Source organism: Podarcis liolepis (genome assembly GCF_965112155.1).
Source record: "Podarcis liolepis genome assembly, chromosome: 4".
NCBI lineage: Eukaryota > Metazoa > Chordata > Lepidosauria > Squamata > Lacertidae > Podarcis > Podarcis liolepis.
The window spans coordinates 96,160,424-96,182,888 of record NC_139558.1 but is presented as its reverse complement, the minus strand read 5'-3'; the positions used below and the strand labels follow the sequence as shown (position 1 = coordinate 96,182,888).

At 45.2% G+C, this 22,465-nt stretch overlaps 1 protein-coding gene across 3 annotated transcripts in view; it reads right to left on the bottom strand.

Moving 5' to 3' along the window:
* Positions 1–9,418: 9,418 nt before the first annotated feature.
* The window catches only part of NARS2 (asparaginyl-tRNA synthetase 2, mitochondrial), a 41,176-nt gene continuing 28,129 nt past the window's right edge, over positions 9,419–22,465 (bottom strand). For all 3 annotated transcript variants that reach the window (XM_083499770.1, XM_083499769.1, XM_083499771.1), the window contains exons 8-15: positions 21,811–21,943; positions 20,180–20,278; positions 19,355–19,392; positions 13,717–13,783; positions 13,462–13,599; positions 12,039–12,136; positions 11,559–11,585; positions 9,419–9,879 (exon numbers count right to left, since the gene is read on the bottom strand). In XM_083499770.1, the coding sequence (XP_083355896.1) occupies positions 9,735–9,879; positions 11,559–11,585; positions 12,039–12,136; positions 13,462–13,599; positions 13,717–13,783; positions 19,355–19,392; positions 20,180–20,278; positions 21,811–21,943 (745 nt within the window). In that variant the 3' untranslated portion in view covers positions 9,419–9,734. The remainder of the gene's footprint in view (positions 9,880–11,558; positions 11,586–12,038; positions 12,137–13,461; positions 13,600–13,716; positions 13,784–19,354; positions 19,393–20,179; positions 20,279–21,810; positions 21,944–22,465) is intronic.

Here is a 22,465-nt window from a genome sequence, read left to right as displayed (position 1 = left end):
TTCATTGTTCTGGCCTAATCAGCAATTTGTTACCTTGTTTCACCACTTATTGTATCTTTGAATTTATTATGTTACCAATTTCAAAAGTTTGTAGTTTAGTTTTAGTGCCTTTACAATAAACATAATATATTGTTTCAAATTTGTTTCCTTTTCTTTTTTATCTAGACTTACTTTATCATTTACTTAAATAAGTTGCAGAAGCATAACGTTTCCTAATCGTGCACAATCTTAACATTCAAACAGCTTATAGTATTTTTGCAAATATTCCTTGAATTTTTTCCAGTCCTCCTCCATTGTTTCTTTGCTCAGATCTCGGATTCTGCCAGTCATTTCTGCCAACTCCATGTAGTCCATCAACTGTGTCTGCCAGTCCTCCAGTGTGGGTAAATCTGGTGTCTTCCAGTACTTTGCGATAAGGATCCTTGCTGCTGTTGTTGCATACATAAACAAAGTTCTGTCCTTCTTTGGCACCTTCCGGTCCACCATGCCCAGAAGAAAGGCCTCTGGTTTCTTAGGGAAGGTATATTTAAATACCTTTTTCAACTCATTATATATCATTTCCCAGAAGGCCTTTACTTTCGGGCAGGTCCACCAGAGGTGAAAGAATGTCCCTTCTGCCTCCTTACATTTCCAACACTTATTATCAGACAGGTGGTATATTTTAGCCAACTTGACTGGGGTCATGTACCACCGGTATACCATTTTCATAATGTTCTCTTTCAAGGCACTACATGCCGTAAATTTCATACCGGTGTTCCATAACCTTTCCCAGTCCACAGACATAATGTTATGTCCTACATCCTGTGCCCATTTTATCATAGCAGATTTAACTGTCTCATCCTGTGTATTCCATTTAAGCAGCAAGTTATACATTCTCGAAAGTACCTTAGTTTTTGGTTCTAATAACTCCGTCTCTAGTTTCGATTTCTCCACCTGGAAACCAACTTTTTTATCCGTTTTAAAGACCTCTTGAATTTGAGCATAATGTAACCAGTCTCGCACCTTGTTTTTTAATTTGTCTTGGCTTTGGAGCTTCCAGTTGTCTCCAACTCTTTCAATTAATTCCCAATATTTTGGCCAGTAGGCCTCCATATTGGGCCTTTTTTTGGAAACCTTGGCTTCCACTGGTGATAACCACCTCGGGGTCTTACTTTCTAGTAAATCCTTATACTTCATCCAGACAGCAAAAATTGATTTTCTGACAATATGGTTTTTAAACAATTTGTGAACCTTCGCCTTGTCATACCACAAGTATGCATGCCAGCCATAAACATTGTCGAACCCTTCCAGGTCTAGGACATCGGTGTTTTCCAACAAGAACCAGTCCTTCAACCAGCAGAAGGCTGCAGCTTCATAATATAACCTTAAATCCGGCAGGGCAAACCCCCCTCTTTCTTTTGAGTCAGTTAGTATTTTAAATTTTATTCGGGGCTTTTTGCCCTGCCAGACAAACCTAGATATATCCTTCTGCCATTTTCCGAAACATTCCATTCTGTCCACGACCTGTAGGGTTTGAAATAAAAATAACATTTTTGGCAAAACACACATCTTTATAGCTGCAATTCGGCCTGACAAGGTAAGTTTCAATCTTGACCATATATCCAGGTCCTTTTTAATTTCCAACCAACATTTTTCATAGTTATCTTTAAATAAATTTAAGTTTTTGGTGGACAAAAATACCCCCAGGTACTTCACTTTTTTTACCACACTTAGCTCTGTTTCTTTCTGATACCCCTCTGTCTCTGTAGGTGTCAGATTTTTTACCAAAACCTTAGTTTTTTGTTTATTTAGCTTAAATCCCGCCACCCGACCAAACTCCGAGATAAGTTCAAGAACTCTTTTTGTGCTAGATTCTGGCTCCTGTAATGTCAAGACTAGGTCATCTGCGAAAGCTTTCAGTTTGTACTGTTTCGCTCCGACCACTATACCCTGCACCAACCGGTCCTCCCTAATCATGTTCAGCAATACCTCCAGGACAGAAATAAATAACAGAGGAGATAGGGGGCACCCCTGTCGTGTCCCTTTTTCAATTTTGAGTTCCTCCGACACCACATTGTTCACTATCAATTTGGCTTTTTGTTCTGAGTAGATTGCTTCTACTCCATTTTCAAACCCCCGTCCCACTCCCATCCCTTTCAAGTTTTTCTTCATAAACCTCCAAGAAATGTTGTCAAATGCTTTCTCCGCATCAATAAAGATTAAAGCCGCCCTTGTATTCCTGATTCGCAAAAGCTCCAATATGTCAATAATATTCCTGGTGTTGTCCGACATATGTCTACCAGGGAGAAAGCCTGCTTGGTCCTTGTGAATTACTTCATTTAATACTTTTTAAAATCTATTTGCTAGAATGTCTGCAAATATTTTGTAATCCACATTCAGGAGTGAGATGGGACGGTAGTTCTTAAGCTGGGTCTTTTCCGTTTCTGACTTAGGAATCAATGTGATGAATGCTTCTTTCCACGTTTCCGGTGCCCTCTTCCCCTCCATAATCTGGTTGCAAACCTCCAACAACGGTTGTATCAAAAAGTCCTTCAAGGTCTTATAATATTTGGAGGTGAGTCCATCCGGGCCTGGAGATTTGCCGAGTTGCATATTTTGAATGGCACCTTCAATTTCCTGTTGAGTTATTTTACTGTTGAGAATTGATCTTTGGTCTTGACTTATTTTAGATAGTCCATTTGTCCTCAAAAATTGGTCTATTTCCGATTCTTTCTGAGGCCCCTGTGCATAAAGATCTTTAAAGTATCTGTGGAAGCACTTCCTTATTTCTTCTGGTTTCTGAACTATTTTTCCTTGAATCTCTAAATTTGTAACCGTATTTAACTTTTGTCTTTTTTTCAACTGCCAAGCTAGCAACTTTCCACATTTATTTGCTGATTCAAACGATCTCTGCTTCATTTGTTTAATTTTCCATTCAATCTCTTGATTAATCAATTTCGAGTATTGTGCTTGGTGGAATTTAATTTCTCTTAGCACCTCTTTTGATTTTGGTTTGGTTCTCAACTTTTTCTCTCCTTCACTTATTTTCTCTAAGATTTTTTCCTTTTTCCCATTCCAAAATTTTCTTTTTATTGTGTTCTGTTGTATCAGAAACCCTCTCATTACAGCTTTGCTTGCGTCCCAGACTGTTCTTTTCTCGACCGTAGTGTTCAAATTTATTTCAAAATAGTCCTTTAGCGTTTTTTGGGCCTTCTTAACAATCTCTTGATCTCTTAACAAGGTGTCATTCATCCTCCATCTGAAGGATCCGGTTGGGATAAGTCTCAGTTCCATTTTTAAGGCATTATGGTCGGAGCAGGTTTTTGGGCAGATTCCCACTTTTCTTGTTTTAGGTGCCAGCCCTCTAGATATCCAAATTTGGTCAATTCGTGTCCATGACAGATGGGCCTCAGAAAAGAAGGTTCCTTCTTTGCCCAAGGGGTTCCTTGTCCTCCAAATGTCAATCAAGTCCATATTGTCTGTCATTTCAAAAAACGTTTTAGGAAGTCTGCCGTCTGTTGTTAAGTTTTGATTTTGGGATTTGTCCATGTTTGTTGACACCACCCCATTCATGTCTCCCATCACGATAATATTAGAATAGTCCAGATAGTCCAGCATTGTCTCATGCAGCTTCTTGTAGAATTCTGATTTTCCATCATTTGGCGCGTAAATTCCTAGTATCAGAATCTTCTCCCCTTGTGTTTGAATTTCAATTGCGAGAATTCTTCCATGGTCATCTTTGAATAAGAATTTTGGTGTCAGGTTCTCCTTTGCATATATTACAACGCCTCTTTTTTTAACTTTGTCTGATGAGATAAATTCTTGGCCTAGTCTTTTGTTGATTAATACTTTCCTGTGGAGCCTGGTCACATGTGTTTCTTGAAGACATATTAAATCCAATTGTTCTTTTTTTAGGATATGAAATATCCTCCTTCTTTTTTCCGGAGAATTCCCGCCATTTATATTCCAACTAAGTAGCTGCAGAGACATCCTGTTCTAGTTAAGATGTTCTTAAGATGAGGTGCCTTCCTTTTGCTCAGATCCCGAGGGTGCAGGCGTTGGCCCGCTTCCAGGCAGTATTGGTGTTGGTAAAGATGGAAGCCAATCTACTCCTTTTTGGAGATCTTCACCGTGTTCGTGAAGGAACTTTTGGTTGTCTTCAGGTGTTCTAATTTTAACCTTCCTTTCTTTGTAAGTGAAGGATAATCCTTGTGGAAACTCCCACCTGTAGGGAATTGCGTTGTGTCTCAGCAATTTTGCTAGTTCTGTATAGGTGGCTCTAAGGTCCAACAGCTGTCTCGGAATATCTCTATAAATTTCCACCCTTTTGTCTTGTATTTCGATTGCTTTTTTGAAATGAAGGCCTAGGATCTTATCTCTCTCTTCCTTTGATCTTAGAATTATCAAACAGTCCCTGGATCTGTCTTTCCTTACCAATCTTCCCAGTCTATATGCCGAGACAATTCTGAAGTCTGTATCTTCTGTTATGCCCCAGAACTTCGAAAATTCTTGTGTCAAATATCCAATCAGGTCTCCTTGCTCAAGTTCTGGAATGCCTCTCAATTTAATATTATTCTCACGGTTTTTCAATTCCACCATTGACAGATAAATTTGTTGTTCACCCACCTGTTTGTGCAGAGGCTTGACTTCTCCTTTTATTTCTTCAACTTCTTTTTGTAAAGCTCCCACTTTTTGAATTGCTTCTCCAGCTAATTCCCGGTTTTCCGCTGTTGCTCCTTGCAAGTTCTCTATTGCTTGCGTGTGCTGGGAAACTTGTTCAGTCAATTTTTGTATCGAGGAAGTCGCTTTGTCTATTTTCAAAGACTGATCATCCACCTTCTGATTTAAGCTTGATAATTGCTCCAATATTTGTTTTAATAGTGTATCTGACCCACCTGCTGCCATATCTTCCTCAGTGGGCTTCTCGGTTATTTCAGCTTGCTCCCTCTGTGTCACCAGTACAGCTGGGACCGACGATCGACGTCCTTGGGTCAGTGTTGTTTGTACAAATTGTGCTGGTTTTCTTTCCTTTTCTTTTTCCTTAGCCTCTTTAGTTTCCTTAGCTTTAGATGCTCTTGTTCTCCCTGCACCACTCATTACACATCTGTCAGTGTTCAAGGTCAAATTGTCTATTGTTCCATGGGAAAGACAGAACCAGTTATAAACAACCAGTAAGATGAAAGTCAAAACAAAAATCAGTTCCCAGGATTTTGTAATCCGAAAGCCCTGTAGGGGGAGTGCCACCAAGTTTCAAAGACAAAGAAGGAAGTATTCCGCCATTAAAATTCCAAGTTGTTTCAGCTCGGTAAATCCAATAATCCAACAGTCCCTTCACCGACCAAGAAGTTCCCCAAAGCACCTCTTAAAGTTCAACAAAGTTTCATAAACGGTGCTTGCAACAGTATCACATCCAGTCTTTTCTGCTCAAATGTATCAATTACGCTCCAACAAAGTTTTTGCAACTGTTTCCGCAGTTTAACACAGCCTCTCTCCCCGGCAGCCCGACGATCTGGCTCTTTAGAAATACAGCCCCAAAGGGGAAAGAAATAGGAGGAAAGTCCACGTTTACAGCTTGATTTAATCAGTGTCCGTTCCTACCTTCCGTTTAATAGAAAACAGGTCTAGTAGCGCAAGAAAGTTAAAACTTCCCACAGTCCCGTTTCAAGCGCTTTCCGCTTCTTAAGACTTTGCTTTGATCTTGTCAGCAATGTCGGGAGACGGACTTCCCTTTTCTCGTCTCCCGTTTTCAACCAAGTCCAACAAATTCTTTACCAAATTTAAATCCCTTTACTCACGGGTATGTTGCTTGCAGTTTAGTGTTGATTTTAGGAAGAAAGGTCAGCGCTCATCTGCAACAGCCGCGCGGCTTCACTTCCGCGGAAAGAGCGATGAACTCACAGCACCGCTACCCCTCCTTCACTCCGGGTCTCCTTACGGGGTCCCTTCTGTGTTTTCAGAGCAGCTTCTGGTGCCCGCCGAGTCCCACGGCCACGGGCTCACTCTACCCGTGGTTTATCTTGATGGGTCGTCGCTATGCCGCAGCGAACGACCCTTTTCCGCGGAGCCCCTCTTCAGAGAACGAAGAGGACCGCCATTACAGTTTCGCGCCGCCTCCGGAAGTCCCACAAATGACAACACTTTGGAGGTCCCAAGTCACAAGGTGGTTAGATTGGTCTCAACTAGGGCCAGGGCCTTTTCAGCACTGGCCCCGACTTGGTGGAACGCTCTGTTGCAAGAGACCAGGTCCTTGCGGGACTTGACATCTTTCCGCAGGGCCTTTGGTTTGGATTCAGTCTGACCCTTATGTTTCCCTCCACTTATGGTTTTGATCTATGGGCTACTTTTAAAATGAGGCTGCATTTTAAATTGCATTTTAACTTGTATTTTAAATTGGTTCCCCCAACTCCCCTATTATGTTTGTACTGTAATTTTACTGGTGTTAGCTGGCCTGAGTCCTGCTCTGGCCAGGGAGGGCGCGGTATAAATAAAATTTATTGTTATTGCTATTATTATTATCATTACTACTACTACACTGGTCCTGAAAGACCTACACTGACTCCCAGTATGTTTCCGAGCACACTGACTCCCAGTATGTTTCCGAGCACAATTCAAAGTGTTGGTGCTGACCTTCAAAGCCCTAAATGGCCTTGGCCCAGTAGACCTGAAGGAGCGTCTCCACCCCCATCGTTCTGCCCAGACACTGAGGTCCAGTGCCGAGGGCCTTCTGGCAGTTCCCTCGCTGCGAGAAGTGAGGTTACAGGGAACCAGGCAGAGGGCCTTCTCGGTGGTGGCACCTGCCCTGTGTCACCTCCCACCAGATGTCAAGGAAATAAACAACTATCTGACTTTTAGAAGACATCTGAAGGCAGCCCTGTTTAGGGAAGTTTTTAATGACTGACGTTTTAATGTATTTTTAATCTTTTGTTGGAAGCCACTCAGAGTGGCTGGGGAAACCCAGCCAGATGAGCATGGTATAAATAATAAATTATTATTATTATTATTATTATTATTATTATTATTATTATTATTATTATTATTATTGTTGTTTTTTAAGGAGAGGTTGGATGGCCATCTGTCATGTATGATCTAGTTGGGATTCCTGCATTGCAGGAGGTTGGAATAGATGACTCTCAGGGTCCCTTCCAACTCTCTGACTCTAGTCTGAAAGTCCTGAGATACTAAATTATATGATGAGCAGTTAGTTCAGAGGGGTGGGAATCTCAGGTCCAGAGGCTGGATGTGGCTCCCTAGGTCTCTCTATCAGGCCCTTGGAAGTCCTCCAGGTCACATGCCCTCTTCCCCAGGCCACTCTCTCTTCAGTGGCCCATCTTCACCCCACAAATGCTTTTGTCCAGCTGGCAACTCTGATAATGCCTCTCTGCATGTCCAAACAGAGGAAAGAGGATGCTGTAAAGATGGGGGAAATTACATACAAGCTCTGCCCATATTTTGCCTTAAAGGTAAAGGGACCCCTGACCATTAGGTCCAGTCGTGACCGACTCTGGGGTTGCGGCGCTCATCTCGCTTTATTGGCCGAGGGAGCCAGCGTACAACTTCTGGGTCATGTGGCCAGCATGACTAAGCCGCTTCTGGCGAACTAGAGCAGCGCACGGAAACGCCGTTTACCTTCCCGCCGAAGTGGTACCTATTTATCTACTTGCACTTTGACGTGCTTTCAAACTGCTAGGTTGGCAGGAGCAGGGACCGAGCAACGGGAGCTCACCCCGTTGCGGGGATTTCAACCGCCGACCTTCTGATCGGCAAGCCCTAGGCTCTGTGGTTTAACCCACAGCGCCACCCGCATCCCATATTTTGCCTTACCTTTACCTTTAAGAATGAAGCAGAGGTTTGGGAGAACGACTGGCTCAACCCTTTCTGGTTCTTATCCAATCAGGGTAGTCATTTCAGTTTATGCAGCAGTACAGTTTCCCTAACAAATTCCCCCATACAATTCTTGAGATAAGTGAGAGACGCTCTTCCAGGCAACGCCGCGACTTTCAGACGGGCGCTGAGCAGCAAAACGGAAGCAGGGCCTTCTCTGCGGTGGTGCTCTGCCGCCAAGCTGGATATGGAGGAAATTCCTTCTGGCCAAACACTTTTTACCCAAGAAAGCGTATTGCAAATTTTGCAGCGGCGCTTAGGGACCGTGCAGCTGAGCCCTTGCGCAACCTGGACCCTCCACATGTTTGCTTATTCTATGGGTAGGCAAACTAAGGCCTGGGGGCCGGATCCGGCCCAATCGCCTTCTAAATCTGCCCAGGAAATCAGTGTTTTTACATGAGTAGAATGTGCCCTTTTATTTAAAAATGCATCTCTGGGTTATTTGCAGGGCATAGGAATTCGTTCCATCCCCCCCCCAAACAAAAAACATATAGTCCGGTCTCCCACAAAGTCTGACAGTGGACCAGCCCCCTGCGGAAAAAGTTTGCTGACCCCTGGTTATTCACTTCAACAATTTATATGCCATTTAACTCTGTTGCCTCTAAGCGGCGTACAGGGAACCCCCCACTTACACATGGTCAGCACATAGATGACTGCAGGCGCATGCGCCGTTTTGGGCACTGAAAGGGAGCAGGGGAGGAACAGACTTGTGAGTGTCCCACTGACGCACGGGGTGGCCAGGAACAGAGCCCCCGCATTAAGGGGCGGGATTCCCCTGTACCATAAAAAGAGAAGAATTAAAGATAAATTCAGCTAAAACTGCAAAACCAGAAGACAAAGAACACTGGTCTTGAAATGCCTGCCGAGATATAAAGCTCTTCGCTAGGCGCCAGAATTATGAGAATTTTGAATTATGGTGCTGGAGGAGACTCTTGAGAGTCCCATGGATTGCAAGAAGATCAAACTGATCCATTCTGAAGGAAATCAGCCCTGAGTGCTCACTGGAAGGACAGATCCTGAAGCTGAGGCTCTAATACTTTGGCCACCTCATGAGAAGAGAAGACTCCTTGGAAAGCCCCTGATGTTGGGAAAGATGGAGGGCACAAGGAGAAGGGGACAGCAGAGGACGAGATGGCTGGACAGTGTTCTCGAAGCTACCAGCATGAGCTTGACCAGACTGCGGGAGGCAGTGGAAAACAGGAGTGCCTGGCGTGCTCTGGTCCAGGGGTCACAAAGAGTTGGACACGACTAAACAACAACAGGCGCCAGAAGGGGAACTGGTACAATATCAGCACAGCATTGGACACAGTCCCTGGTGAATATGAGTAGTACGCCCAAAGCACAGGGGACCACTAATAGTGGTTCGTCTCCCAGCGGCCACTGACCGCAGCCAGCCTAGCAAATGGTCAGGGAAGATGGGAGTCGGAGCCCAACAAATTCTGGAAGGCACCATGTTTGAGGAACAGCTGGCATCTCTCTTGCAACCTTCACAGTGTGTTGCTTCTTATTCCTGGATGAGAGTTTCACGGTCCGCCCAAACGCTTCTCGCAGACGAACAGACACCTGGTGAAAGTTTAATTTTGTTCGTTCTAGTTATGGCCAAAGACAAGACAATTGTTCTCTTCCCTCCCCGAAAACAGTCAGTGAGTCCTACAATGCAAAGTGCTCTGCGGATTTAAAAACAATGCAATGATACAAAACTATCCTCAGTTTCAAATGTCTTCGGTGTGAAGTTTACCATAGTATTATTCAATGCTAAAAAGGGGGGGGGGAGCGTTGACTCTATATTCTTCCAGACAACATTGCAGTTTTGTCGTCAGGGCAGCAGGGCATGGATCCGTAAAAACGAGTGACGGCGGGATCTTCTGGAAAGGCTACAAAACGCACGAGTGCGAAAACCGTGGGAAGGGGATGACGTCTTTGATGTTCTCGACGCCCAAGATGCAGCGGAGGTAGCGCTCAAATCCCATTCCAAATCCACCATGAGGGGTTGATCCGAATCGACGCAGGTCTATGTACCTGGAAGGCAAGGCGGCAGATCAGTTGCGTTTACCAATACTTGGTTTGAACCAACAGATCTCTATTTAGGTCCCAGGAACTGAGGAAGTTGTCGTATTCAGAGTCAGAGAATTGGTCCATCTAGCTCAGCACTGTTTGCCCTGACCGGGAGCTGCTCTCTGGCGTTGCCTCCCAGTCATACCTGGAGATGTTAGAAATTGAGCTCATGGTTGTCTACACTGACTGACAGCAGCTGTCTGGGGTTTCAGGTAGCGGAGAGTTCCCAGCCCTGCCTGGAGATGTCAAATACAGTTACTGACAAAGACAAGCAACCACTTTCCCCCTCTGAAATCGTTCCAAAGGTTTGTTTCTGCCCAACTTACATACTTTAAGAAAGATGTAGAATGGTAAAGGTAAAGGACCCCTGAACAGTGAAGTCCAGTCAAAGGCGATTATGGGATTGTGGCGCTCATCTCGCTTTCAGGCAAAGGGAGCTGGCATTTGTCCACAGACAGCTTTCCGGGTCATGTGGCCAGCAGGACTAAACCGCTTCTGGCGCAACGGGACACCGTGACAGAAACCAGAGCGCACGGAAACGCCGTTTACGTTCCCGCCAGAGCGGTACCTATTTATCTACTTCCACTGGCGTGCTTTCGAACTGCAAGGTAGGCAGGAGCTGGGACAGAGCAAGGGGAGCTCACCCCGTCTCGCAGATTCGAACTGCCGACCTTCTGATCGGCAAGCCCAAGAGGCTCAGTGGTTTAGACCACAGCGCCACCCACTGAGGGAGAATGACAGCTTTGTCACTCACTTTGTCAGACAGGTCAGGAGGTGCCAGGGAGAGGAACACAGAAGAACATCATTCAACAGTGGAACGGTCTCCATCGGGAAGTTGTGGACTCTCCTTCCTTGGAGGTTTTTAAGCAGAGGCTGGATGGCCATCTGCCATGGATGCTTTAGTTGAGATTCCTACATTTCAGGGGGTTAGACTAGAGGACCCTCAGAGACCCTTCCAATTTTACAGTTCTATGGTCCTATGTCCCAACTGATACATTTAGCAGGTGTGATGGGCCATCGCAAATCTGTGCTCCGCCACAAGACTGAAAAAGGATTTGTTCTTCCCTCCAGCAGTTGGTGGGGGCGCAGGGTGGCGCTGTGGTCTAAACCACAGAGCCTAGGACATGCTGATCAGAAGGTTGGCAGTTCGAATCCCAGTGATGGGATGAGCTTCCGTTGCTCAATCCCAGCTCCTGCAGTTCGAAAGCACGTCAAAGTGCAAGTAGATAAATAGGTACCACTCCAGCGGGAAGGTAAACAGCGTTTCCATGCACTGCTCTAGTTCGCCAGAAGCGGGTTGGTCATGCTGGCCACATGACCTGGAAGCTGTCTGCGAACAAACGCTGGCTCCCTCGGCCTTTGGACGAGATGAGCGCGCAACCCCAGAGTCGTCTGCGACTGGACCTAACGGTCAGAGGTACCTTTACCTTTTTACCAGCAGTTGGTGGTTGCAAATGTTTGGAATCATGGAACTGCAGTATAAGAAGGGACCCCAAGGGTCATTCAGCCCACCCCCTGCAATGCAGGAATCACAGCTCAAAAACCTCAGACAGGTGTGCCACCCAAAGGAGGAGGATCGGATCCACCTGGGCAACGCTATGAACACAGCCGTAGACCAACAAACAACACCTGGCCGTCCTTACCATTGGTAGGTGTCTTCAAGCCCCAGCCTGTGGAAAAAAGGGGAAAACATCATGAAAGCAACATACAAAAGGCCTTATATTATGGAAAACTGCTTTTGTGAAAATGTGCGTCAAAAAGAAACGATAGTGGACACAGGAGATTTTCACAGGTGGGCGTTAAGATGCATAGAAAAGCAAGCACTTAAGACAACAAGGTGATGCACGGCTGTGAATTTCTGTCCCCCTCCCCAGCCCAAACACATTTGTGAGAAAGGGGCTCCAACAGTATTTTATTTTTATTTTTTTGCATTTCTGCGTATTGGACAGATTGCACCAACGAGCCTGGCATGTCAAGGAACACATCCCCTAAGAAGCATCTGTTCTGTCTGAACAAGCGGCCGGCCTCTCCCCTTTAATCGCTGGCGTCCTCAACAGACCCTCCTTGACCAACTGTCCAACAGCTCCCCACAGTAAGCCAGAAGCAGAAATCCTCTCCCTGACCTCTGTAGGCGGGACTGTAGGAAATCAGGTCGGTCTTCCCGCAGGCTGCCTCCGCAAAGTTCCCCGACTGCTGGTACAAGGAGGTCAACTGCCGACACCTTGAAAGGAAAGGGGAATAAAGGAGTAAATCTCTCTCTGAATCGCGTATCTAAGATGGCCTTAGCCAGTGCGTATTTTTTTTTAAAAAAATATTTATTAATATTTCACAAACAATAAAAACAAATTCCAACAAATTCCAACATTCAAACTACAAAAGCAAAACAAATAAAAGATACACAGTAGAAAAACAGTTGATAGAAGAAAGAATAAAAAATAAAGAATAAAGAATAAGAACAAAGAGAAAAGCCAAAAATCAAAACTGAAAAATAGATTAATATTTTCAAATCTTATACTTTCTTCACTAGTTTCTTGACCTCCTCACACCTCCCATTTTGTTTTCCAGTTCAAATATTAAATTCAGCAAATCCTTACCCTCTAACATTCATCCTTACTCCATATGTTAACCTATTATTATAAATATCCATTTCCAATTATCAATCCCTATTTACATTTTCTTAAGCATCTCTTTACCAGTACCACTTATTTTCACTCAAACGTTAGCCAGTGCGTATTTTAATGCCGAAACAGGACCATTTTATTGTGCTTTTTAATTATGGGTGTTTAAGTTTTAAAGTCATGCAGTCAGGTTTTGGATGCTGTAAATCACTGACAAACCCAGTTTGTCTTTGTGTATGTATGTACATATAATTAATCACTTGCATTAGTTTATGCAAAAAAAAAGTCTCAAAGTGACTTAGCAACAAGATTAAAATGCAAAACAGGTGAAATCAATTAAAAGCCAATTAAAGCAAAACAAAACCCAACGGCAGCGAACAATGTGAATTCCTAAAATGCTCACCCTTCGCATTGAATTGCTGGATAAATCCTGTTCCACCCCACTAAAGCATGACAATGTGGTGCTGTTCGGATGCGGCTGACTGACAGCTCCCATCACCCCTGACCTCTGGCCGTGCTGGCAAAGGCTGCTGGGAGTTGGAGTCCAAAAACACTAGCTACCCCTGGCCTAAGCAGTAAGCAGGGATACTAAATCACAGTAATTACACAGCAAACAGAAGCTTAGGCAATGCTTTCCCTTCCTGGGAGATCATGGGTTGCTGCCAACATTAGTCCTACTCAGAGTAGACCCACTGGGATTAACGGACATGACCAATTTAGGTACATTTGTTTCAACGGGTCTGTTTCGAGTTGGGCACTATATTAATCCTCACCCACCACACACAAACATTCCCCCAGGATTAGGGGCATCAGAAAGAAGAGCTGGACTGGACTGCTTCATTCCAGAAACTCTATGAAGAAAGCAAGATGCGAAAGGGCAATATCCTGCACTGCCTAGGCCCTAGGCATTTTGACTTGGAACTCTTACCGTATGTTGGGGTCCATCTTCGTTGTCCCGCATATAGAACGGCTTCAGGTCATAGGGATAGTTGAACACAAATACGGGAATCTCGCCACAGTGTTGGACCAGGTATCGCTCATGCTCAGTCTGAAGATCACGACCCCACTGGAAAAAAAAGTGGAAAACAAAAAAAGTGGAAAACAAAAGTATTCATTTAGTTTTTCGAAGAAACCCTCCCTCACAAACACACAAACACACACACACACACACGGCAACACTCACCTCTGGTTTGTAAACGAATTCTTGGTGAGCTCGCTTTAAAACCTCTATCGCTTCCGTGTAGGACATCCTAGAAGGTGGGAGAGAACCTGTTAAGAACTTGGACTGATTCATTCTGGGCACACATTTATTTGTAGTCTGCCTTTTAGGACAGGGGCTGGGAAACTCCTTGCTGCGAGGCTACACCTGAGGCTCAGGGCCTCAGTGTGCCTTCCATCAGCTTCGGCTGGGGGCCCAGCTGCGCCCCACCTGGACAGGGATAGCCTAACTACTGCTGTCTATGCTCTGGTAACCTCAAGGTTAGATTACGGTAATGCGTTATATGTGGGGCTGCCTCTGAAGATGGTTCGGAAACTTCAGCTGGTGCAGAATTCAGCAGCCAGCTTGCTCAACAGAGCAAGACGGTTTGAGCATATTACACTGATCCCGGTTCGACTGCACTGGCTACCAATTAGTTTCCGGGCCCTATTCAAATTGCTGGTTTTGACCTATAAAGCCTTAAATGGCTCAGGACCATAATACCTCAAGGACTCCTACCCGGCCCCCGAGATCATCTTGAGGCCCTCCTTTGTGTGCCTCTTCCAGGAAAGGTCTGGAGGGTGGCAACACGAGAACAGGGCCTTCTCTGCAGTGGCTCCCCATCTGTGGAATGCTTTCCCCAGGGAAGTTCACCTGGCGCCTTCATTATACACCTTTAGGCACCAGGCAAAAAGGTTCCTTTTTAACCAGGCCTTTGGTTGATCCAACTTACATTCTATGCTCTTTTAAAATGTGTTGGGGGCTATTGGGTTGTTTTTATTTTTATTAGGTATTTTGTGGTTTTATATTTTCATTTTATTCAGTGAACCGCCCCCGAGACCCCTGGGTATAGGGCGGTATACAAATTCAATCAATCAATCAATCAATCAATCAACTAACTTTACTCTTTACCCAGGCCTTTGGTCATTAAATAATCCATTGCTCATGAAAATGTGTTTTTGTGGGGAGCTGTTATTATGATTATTAAGCTCTGTATTGTTTTTATTATTATGCTGTGTAAATTATATTTTTATTGTTGTACACTGCCCTGCCATAATAATAATAATGGGGGTGGGGCATGCTACTTTCTGTGCTGTTTGAAAGCAAGGCTGTTTAAAAGCCCTTTTGCAAACAGCTCCACACTGCTCTGTGAACCTCTGGTTGCAAAAGTGATTTCAAACAGCTCAGTGCTTGGGCCCACCTGCCAAATTTGGCCCGTCAGGGGTGGGGAGATAAAAGACCTGGCCTGCTGGTGAGAAAAGGTTCCCACACCCCTGTTTCAGAACAGGTGATCCCCTAACATGCTCATTTGGGGCGGCAACACAGCTCAGTGACTTTACACGCAGAAGCTCAAAGGTTCCATCTTTGGCAACTTTAATTACCGTATTTTTTGCACCATAACACTCACTTTTCTCCTCCTAGAAAGTAAGGGGAAATGTCTGTGCGTGTTATGGAGCGAATGCCTGCGGGTGGCGGGGGGGATCTGCTGCAGTCGTGAGCAGAAGATCCATGGTTCCCCTTCCTTCCCTCCTCCGTGGTTACAAAGCATGGATCCACATGGATCCTCAGGATTTTTGCATTGGGCTACTCCAAACTCACTGTCAGATCACATGTCTGTGGCCACAGCATGAACCACAAAAATAATATATCCACTATTTCATTTAGAATTTTTTCCCCTTGTTTTCCTCCTCTAAAAACTATGTGCATGTTATGGTCTGGTGCGTGTTATAGAGCGAAAAATACGGTAAAAGGAGCAAGAAACAGGGAATGGGAAAAAAACCTCCCTCTTAAGACCCCGAGGAGCTGCTTTTGGTCAGAATAGGGAATGCTGCACTAGTAATAATAATATAATTTATTAGTTATACCCCACCCATCTGGCTGAGTTTCCCCAGCCACTCTGGGCAGCTCCCAATCGAGTGTTAAAAACAATACAGCATTAAATATTAAAAACTTCCCTAAACAGGGCTGCCTTCAGATGTCTTTTAAAAATAAGATAGCTGCTTATTTCCTTGACATCAGATGGGAGTGCGTTCCACATGGCGGGCACCACCACCGAGAAGGCCCTCTGTCTGGTTCCCTGTAACCTCACTTCTCGCAGGGAGGGAACCACCAGAAAGCCCTTGGAGCTGGACCTCAGTGTCCAGGCTGGAAGATGGGGGTGGAGACGCTCCTTCAGGTATACAGGACCGAGACCGTTTAGGGTCTCGACAAGAAAGGAGTATAGATCATTGGAAGAGCAGCTGCTTTTCCAGCTTTATTTCTGAGGAGATTTCACCCTTCCCATATCCAAGAATCTCCTGAGGAGTCTGCTGATTCTCTAGAGAGGAGGAGGCGTGTTCTGCTCTCTACTTATTCTGCTCCAGCACCGAGTCAGTCAGACAGTCAGTGTCAGAGAGAGAGAGACTGAGTGCTAGAGATCGTGTGTAAAGATAAGGTTGCTGCTAAGAGCAGCTGCAGACACTCAGTGCAGTGCAGCATTCATTTATGCTTAGGCTCATAAAGCTCTGAATATAGTTTGTATAGTTGTAGATAGAATAAAAGAAGATATTCTACAGAGCTGCTCTCCGAGTTGTTTATATACTCTGCTAGAGTCTGCTGTACTCTGCTGTGAGATGACTGTCTACTTGTGGGAGTGAATCCGGTGCTCACAACTCTAAGCTGTGAGTCCACAGCACTTTGACCTGTTCCTGTGCAGAAGGTGGTCTCTGGAAGTGCTACCCAGCTCACCTAGCCCAGTCGGGGCTGAAGTGGATGAGTCCAGTTAGTGGCACTGGCTCAAGGGCGATGATGACAATTTCATCATCATCATGCAGAAGGCCCCAGCTTCATTTCGCAGTGGCTAAGTGGACTAGGATTTCTTGACAGCTAAGAGCAGTGCATGTTAAATTCTGCCACCCTGGGAAGACTGTAGCGTTGCTCCGCGGGAAGCCACAAACAGGCAGTTTGGAAAAGGGAAAAACCCACAGCTGAGTGAGCCAAATACGACACACTTAAAATGAAAGCAGCATGGTCTGCGGGCTTGATGTCACAGCCAGAGAACATTTCAGGCTGGAGGAACGATTACCGTTCGTTTCTGCGCTTGCCGCCACAGAGAATGTGTCTCTTACAGCTTATGACATAATCCATGCAAGGGCTTATGATGAATGCCTGGCGGCTTTTTAATTCATTAATTTTTTAAAAAAGAAAAATCACTCGGGGGAGACAATTTCAACTGGAAAAGTGATGGGAGGGTTGGTGCCACTTAAAGAACCCCCCCGCCCGGCTGCTATTTCTCTGCTCTAAATCATCCCATTCTGAGGCAGAAAGAAAATAAATAAAATTCCTTCCAGTAGCACCTTAGAAACCGACTAAGTTTGTTATTGGTATGAGCTTTCGTGTGCATGCACACTTCTTCAGATACAGTGGTACCTCGGGTTAAGAACTTAATTGGTTCTGGAGGTCTGTTCTTAAGCTAAAACTGTTCTTAACCTGAAGTACCACTTTAGCTAATGGGGCCTTGCGCTGCCACCGCCGCACAATTTCTGTTCTCATCCTGAAGCAAAGTTCTTAACCCGAGGTACTATTTCTGGGTTAGCGGAGTCTGTAACCTGAAGCGTCTGTAACCCGAGGTACCACTGTTCACTGAAACAGAAGTCACCAGACCCTTCTATATAGTGAGAGGATGCGAACCAGTACAGTGGATGCTCGGGTTGCAAACATGATCCGTGCGGGATGCATGTTCGCAACCTGCGCCTGCGCACGTGTGGGTTGTGATTCAGCGCTTATGCGCATGCTCGACAGCCGAAACCTGGAAGTAACCCATTCCGGTACTTCCGGGTTTCGGCAGTCCGAAACCCGAAAAAACGCAGCCTGAAGCAGACACAACATGAGATATGACTGTGAATACCCTATACAGTGGTGCCTCACAAGATGAAAAGAATCCGTTCTGTGATTCTCTTCGTCTAGCGGTTTTTTCGTCTTGCAAAGCAAGCCCAACGACGGATTAGCGGATTAGCGCTATTAGCGGCTTTTAGAGGCTTATCTGCTGATCGGATCAGCTGATAAGCGGCTTAGCAGCTTAGAAAAAGGGGGGGGGGAGGAAAAAAACCCAGCAGGAACTCGCAAGACATTGTCGTCTTGCAAAGCAAGCCCATAGGAGATTCGTTTTGCGAAGCACCTCCAAAACGGAAAACCCTTTCGTCTAGCGAGTTTTCCGTCTTGCGAGGCATTCGTCTTACGGGGCACCACTGTACCAGTAATACGCTATATATAAGGGTCTGGCGACTTCTGTTTCAGTGTATCTGAAGCAGTGTGCATGCACACGAAAGCTCATACCAATAACAACCTTAGTTGGTCTCTGAGGTGCTACTGGAAAGAATTTTTTTATTTTGTTTCGACTACGGCAGACCAACACGGCCACCTACCTGTAACTAGAATTCTGAGGCAGGTTTGTCTTGAGGAAAAAGACTAGGGGTGTTGTGCATCCACCCCAGTAATGGCAGGAGGATTAATAATTTTTATTTTATTTATTAAATTTGCACGCCACCCTTCATCTGAAGATCACAGGGTGGTCCACAACATCAACGTGAAAACTCAAAAAACATAATAGAACGAAAGCAAAATAACAACCCCGCTGCCACAAAAATACCAACAACTTTAAAGGCCACAGAATGTTGATTGGCCAAATGCCTGGTTGAAGTGAAACGCCTAAATATATGCAATGAAGGTAACCAGCTGATATCCCCGAGGGAGAGGCTTCCAAAAACAGGGAGCCACTACAGAAAAGGCCTGTTCCTTACGTTATTGTCCTCTAGACCTCTCAAGGGGGAAGCTGTGGGTTGTGGGGCTGCATGCGCTGCCCATGTCTCCATGTGTTCAGTGAGCATGAGAAAGGCTGGATACCTACAGGTGAAACTCGAAAAATTAGACTATCGTGGAAAAGTTCGTTTATTTCAGTAATTCAACTTAAAAGGTGAAACTAATAAACAGTGGTACCTCAGGTTACAGACGCTTCAGGTTACAGACTCCGCTCACCCAGAAATAGTACCTCGGGTTAAGAACTTTGCTTCAGGATGAGAACAGAAATCGTGCATCAGCAGCGCGGCGGCAGTGGGAGGCTAAAGTGGTGCTTCAGGTTAAGAACAGTTTCAGGTTAAGAACAGACCTCCAGAACGAATTAAGTTCTTAACCCGAGGTACCATTGTATGAGATAGACTCATGACATGCAAAGCGAGATATGTCATGCCTTTATTTGTTATACTTGTGATGATTATGGCGTACAGCTGATGAAAACCCCAAATTAACAATCTCAGAAAATTAGAACATTAAATGAAATTGGCAAAACAAGGATTGCACTTTTCCAGGATATTCTAATTTTTCGAGTTTCACCTGTATGCATGCCTATACAGAGCTCTACCATGTGATGACACCGCCCAGGAATAGCATAGGAACGCTCAGCACACTTAAAAAACTACAATTCCCAGCATTCTTTGGGGGAATCCTGGCAGTGTAAAGCGACATGCCACTGCTTGAAATGTACCGTGCCGGAGAGACCCCGCCATTCATTGCGATATAACGGAAAAAAGCTGGGAAACTTCAGCCGTAGCCGACAGCAAACAAGAACGCCGATGTATTTTTTGCTTACGTTATGAACCGGTTCTTCAGCATCCGTTCCACCTTTGCCTTTGGGAGAAGAAGAAACAATTCACAATGGCTACCGGAAGAAGAGTTCAGAAACCACCACCAAGTTCACATTTGCGTTTTTCGGAAAGGATTTCAGAACGGAACCGAGGATTTGCACATCTAATCTAAGCGGGAGATCGGTTTCCATTTCTGGCCTTACCGAAACCAGAGTCAAGACTACCCGGGTTTTTTGTTCCACAGGAAAAGCTGAGTTGTGCTGTTTCAAGCAACGCACAAGGTGAGGACGGTGGCTTTGTTTTGCTTTGGGATGGTCTGCTGGCTGCATGAAGGAGCTAGGCAGGGCACCCACAGTAAAACGATCTGGGCCGGGTCGTTACCTGGTCCATCCAATCCAATAATAATAATAATAAATTATTTAGACCCCGCCCTTCTGGCTGGGCCTCCCCAGCCACTCTGGGTGGCTCCCAACAGAATATTAAAAACACAATCAAACATTAAAAATTTCCCTAAACAGGGCTGCCTGCAGATGTCTTCTAAAAGTCAGATCGTTGTTTGTTTCCTTGACATCGAATGGGAGGGCAGGCGCCACCACCGAGAAGGCCCTCTGCCTGGTTCCCTGTAACCTCACTTCTCACAGGGAGGGAACCCCCAGAGGGCCCTCGGCGCTGGATCTCCATGTTCGGGCTGAATGATGGGGGTGGAGACACTCCTTCAGGCACATAGGAAGTCCACGACCAAGACATGAAAGCCATAACAGAACCTAAGAGGTTTGCTTTAGTCACCATGTCTCTCTTTTAAGGTAATAGAAATCTTTTCTCTCCCTTACCTCTTGACCAGGAGCTACGTGTTTATGAAAAAGCTCAACATCGCGGGGGCAAGTGGACAGAACTGTGTCGGTCACTTTCTTGAAAAGGTCCTCCATAGCCTAAGGAAAAGTGAGGGAGCCGTAGATGCACAGAGTACATGAAATAATGCAATACTGAAATTTATTCCACGCTTTGGGTGGCTTAAACTCTCCACATACAGACGCAACATTACACCATGGCTCATCAAAACATGAACATTCCCAGCTGGACGAGTTTGGCAGCTTTTTGGTTTTCCTTAACCACAGTTTATCACCTTGCCTGGAGTGAAAAAACTGTTTTAGCGTTAGGTATTTTTAGCTATGTTTTTTATTCAATTTTACTGGATTAAGAGCGATTATTAAAAGAAATATTTGTTTAAAAAATACAGCCGTTCACAAGAGAAGGTGGCAAAGGTTGGCCTCTTCTGAACTCCAGCTCACCCAGAGAGTGGAAAAAACTAATTTTGTGCTTCACGCCACCCACTTTTTTTCCCCAAGAAAGAGAAAGTTGTTTCTTCTGCACACTGTGGGAACTTTAAAACTGTTAGTTCATGGCGAAGAGGTGAGGGCACGAAAGCCAAGACCGTGTTTTCCTTTCCTTGAAAGAGGAAGTGCTCTAATGTGTCACAGAGCTTCTGCCAGAGTAAAACCTACACGGCAGGTCATTTCAACAGTCTTTATACTGCTGTTTGAAGCCACTTTTTTCTCTTTTTTTAAAAGGAAATTGTGGTGATGATATATTTATTTATACCCAGCATTTCCCCCTTAAAGCAGTGGTTCCCAATTAGCTAATTACGGAGGAGCCCTTTTTTTTCTCCCCAAAAGCCAAGTCACGGATGCCCTACTTTTGGAAATTTTGGCAACTCAGTTACTTCTGCAAAGCAATCTTTTGAACAAAACGTGGGGTAGCCCCTAATAAGCAAATGATTTTAGGCATACTAAAAAACAGACCATAAAATTTGTTATTGTTGTTGTTTAGTCGTGTCCGACTCTTCGTGACCCCCTGGACCAGAGCACACCAGGCACTCCTGTCTTCCACTGCCTCCCACAGTTTGCTCAAACTCATGCTGGTAGCTTCGAGAACACTGTCCAACCATCTCGTCCTCTGTCGTCCCCTTCTCCTTGTGCCCTCAATCTATATTATCGCCCGGCACAGGGACATCAGGGCAGCTTTAAAAAAAAGTGGCCCATGCTGGCTGCTTTGGGAGAAATAGCGCTGAACTCTTTTCGTGGGAGACACAAAGAATGTAACAAAACACTTAGCAGGATGGAAAAAAACACCACCTGTTGTACGATTGTCAGTAAGTTTGTGGAAAGTTAGCCGGAAGTGGAAGATCTGATGGTTCGTTCATTCAGATTTCCGGTCAATCCTTTTTAAGGCAGCTGTGGGTCTCTGGGTGTTGCCGAAATACAAATCCCCTCATCCTTGACCATTGGCCACACTTGCTGGGGCTGATGGGAGTTGTAGTTCAGCAAAGAGCCAAAGATTCCCCCACGACTGCTGCAAAGGTAGGACGGGCAGCAGGTTTCAAACCACACACAAAATAACACGGTTTTTTTGTTTTGTTTTGAAAGAGCTCCGTTTTCCACGCTCCCCATAACTCACACCATACCTGCATGATATCCTGAAGGCTTTCGGCAAAAGACAGCTCTGCTTCCACCATGTAAAACTCTGCCAAGTGCCTGCGGCTTTGAGAATCGTCAGCCCGGAAGGTCGGACCGAACGTGTACACCTTGGAAAATGCCCTGCAACGAGACGGTGGGAAAGTCGCGCCCACAAAACACACAGGCTGTGATCAGCACCTACTGGCTAGAGCCTGTGACGTCACCAATACGCTTCCCCCCAGAATCCCTGGATCACATTTTCATAAATAAGCATTTTCTCTGTTTCGGAGCCCACAACTGAATCGGAAGAGGCTGTCTTATATCTCAGTTCTGCCTACATGCCTGATTCACCCAATACTTTCTACTGTTCAAGGATGATACAGGTCAATGAGAAGCAGATTTTTTTTGGGGGGGGGGACATGCAGGGAGCTGGAAGAGATAGGAGAGACTCCACTGGGCAACTGGACATCTGCTCATGTTATGCTGGATCTCACCCAAAGAGAGTCACACGTTCAGGGGGGCCGTGCCCCGTTTTGCTGCTTGAGGTAAAATGGGAACTTCCACCTCTACCTCCAGTGCCAATTTCTGACGAGATCTCGTGTGTGCTCCCTGCAAGATCTCACACAATTTTGGTGAGATCTTGCCAGAAATTGGGGGGTGGGG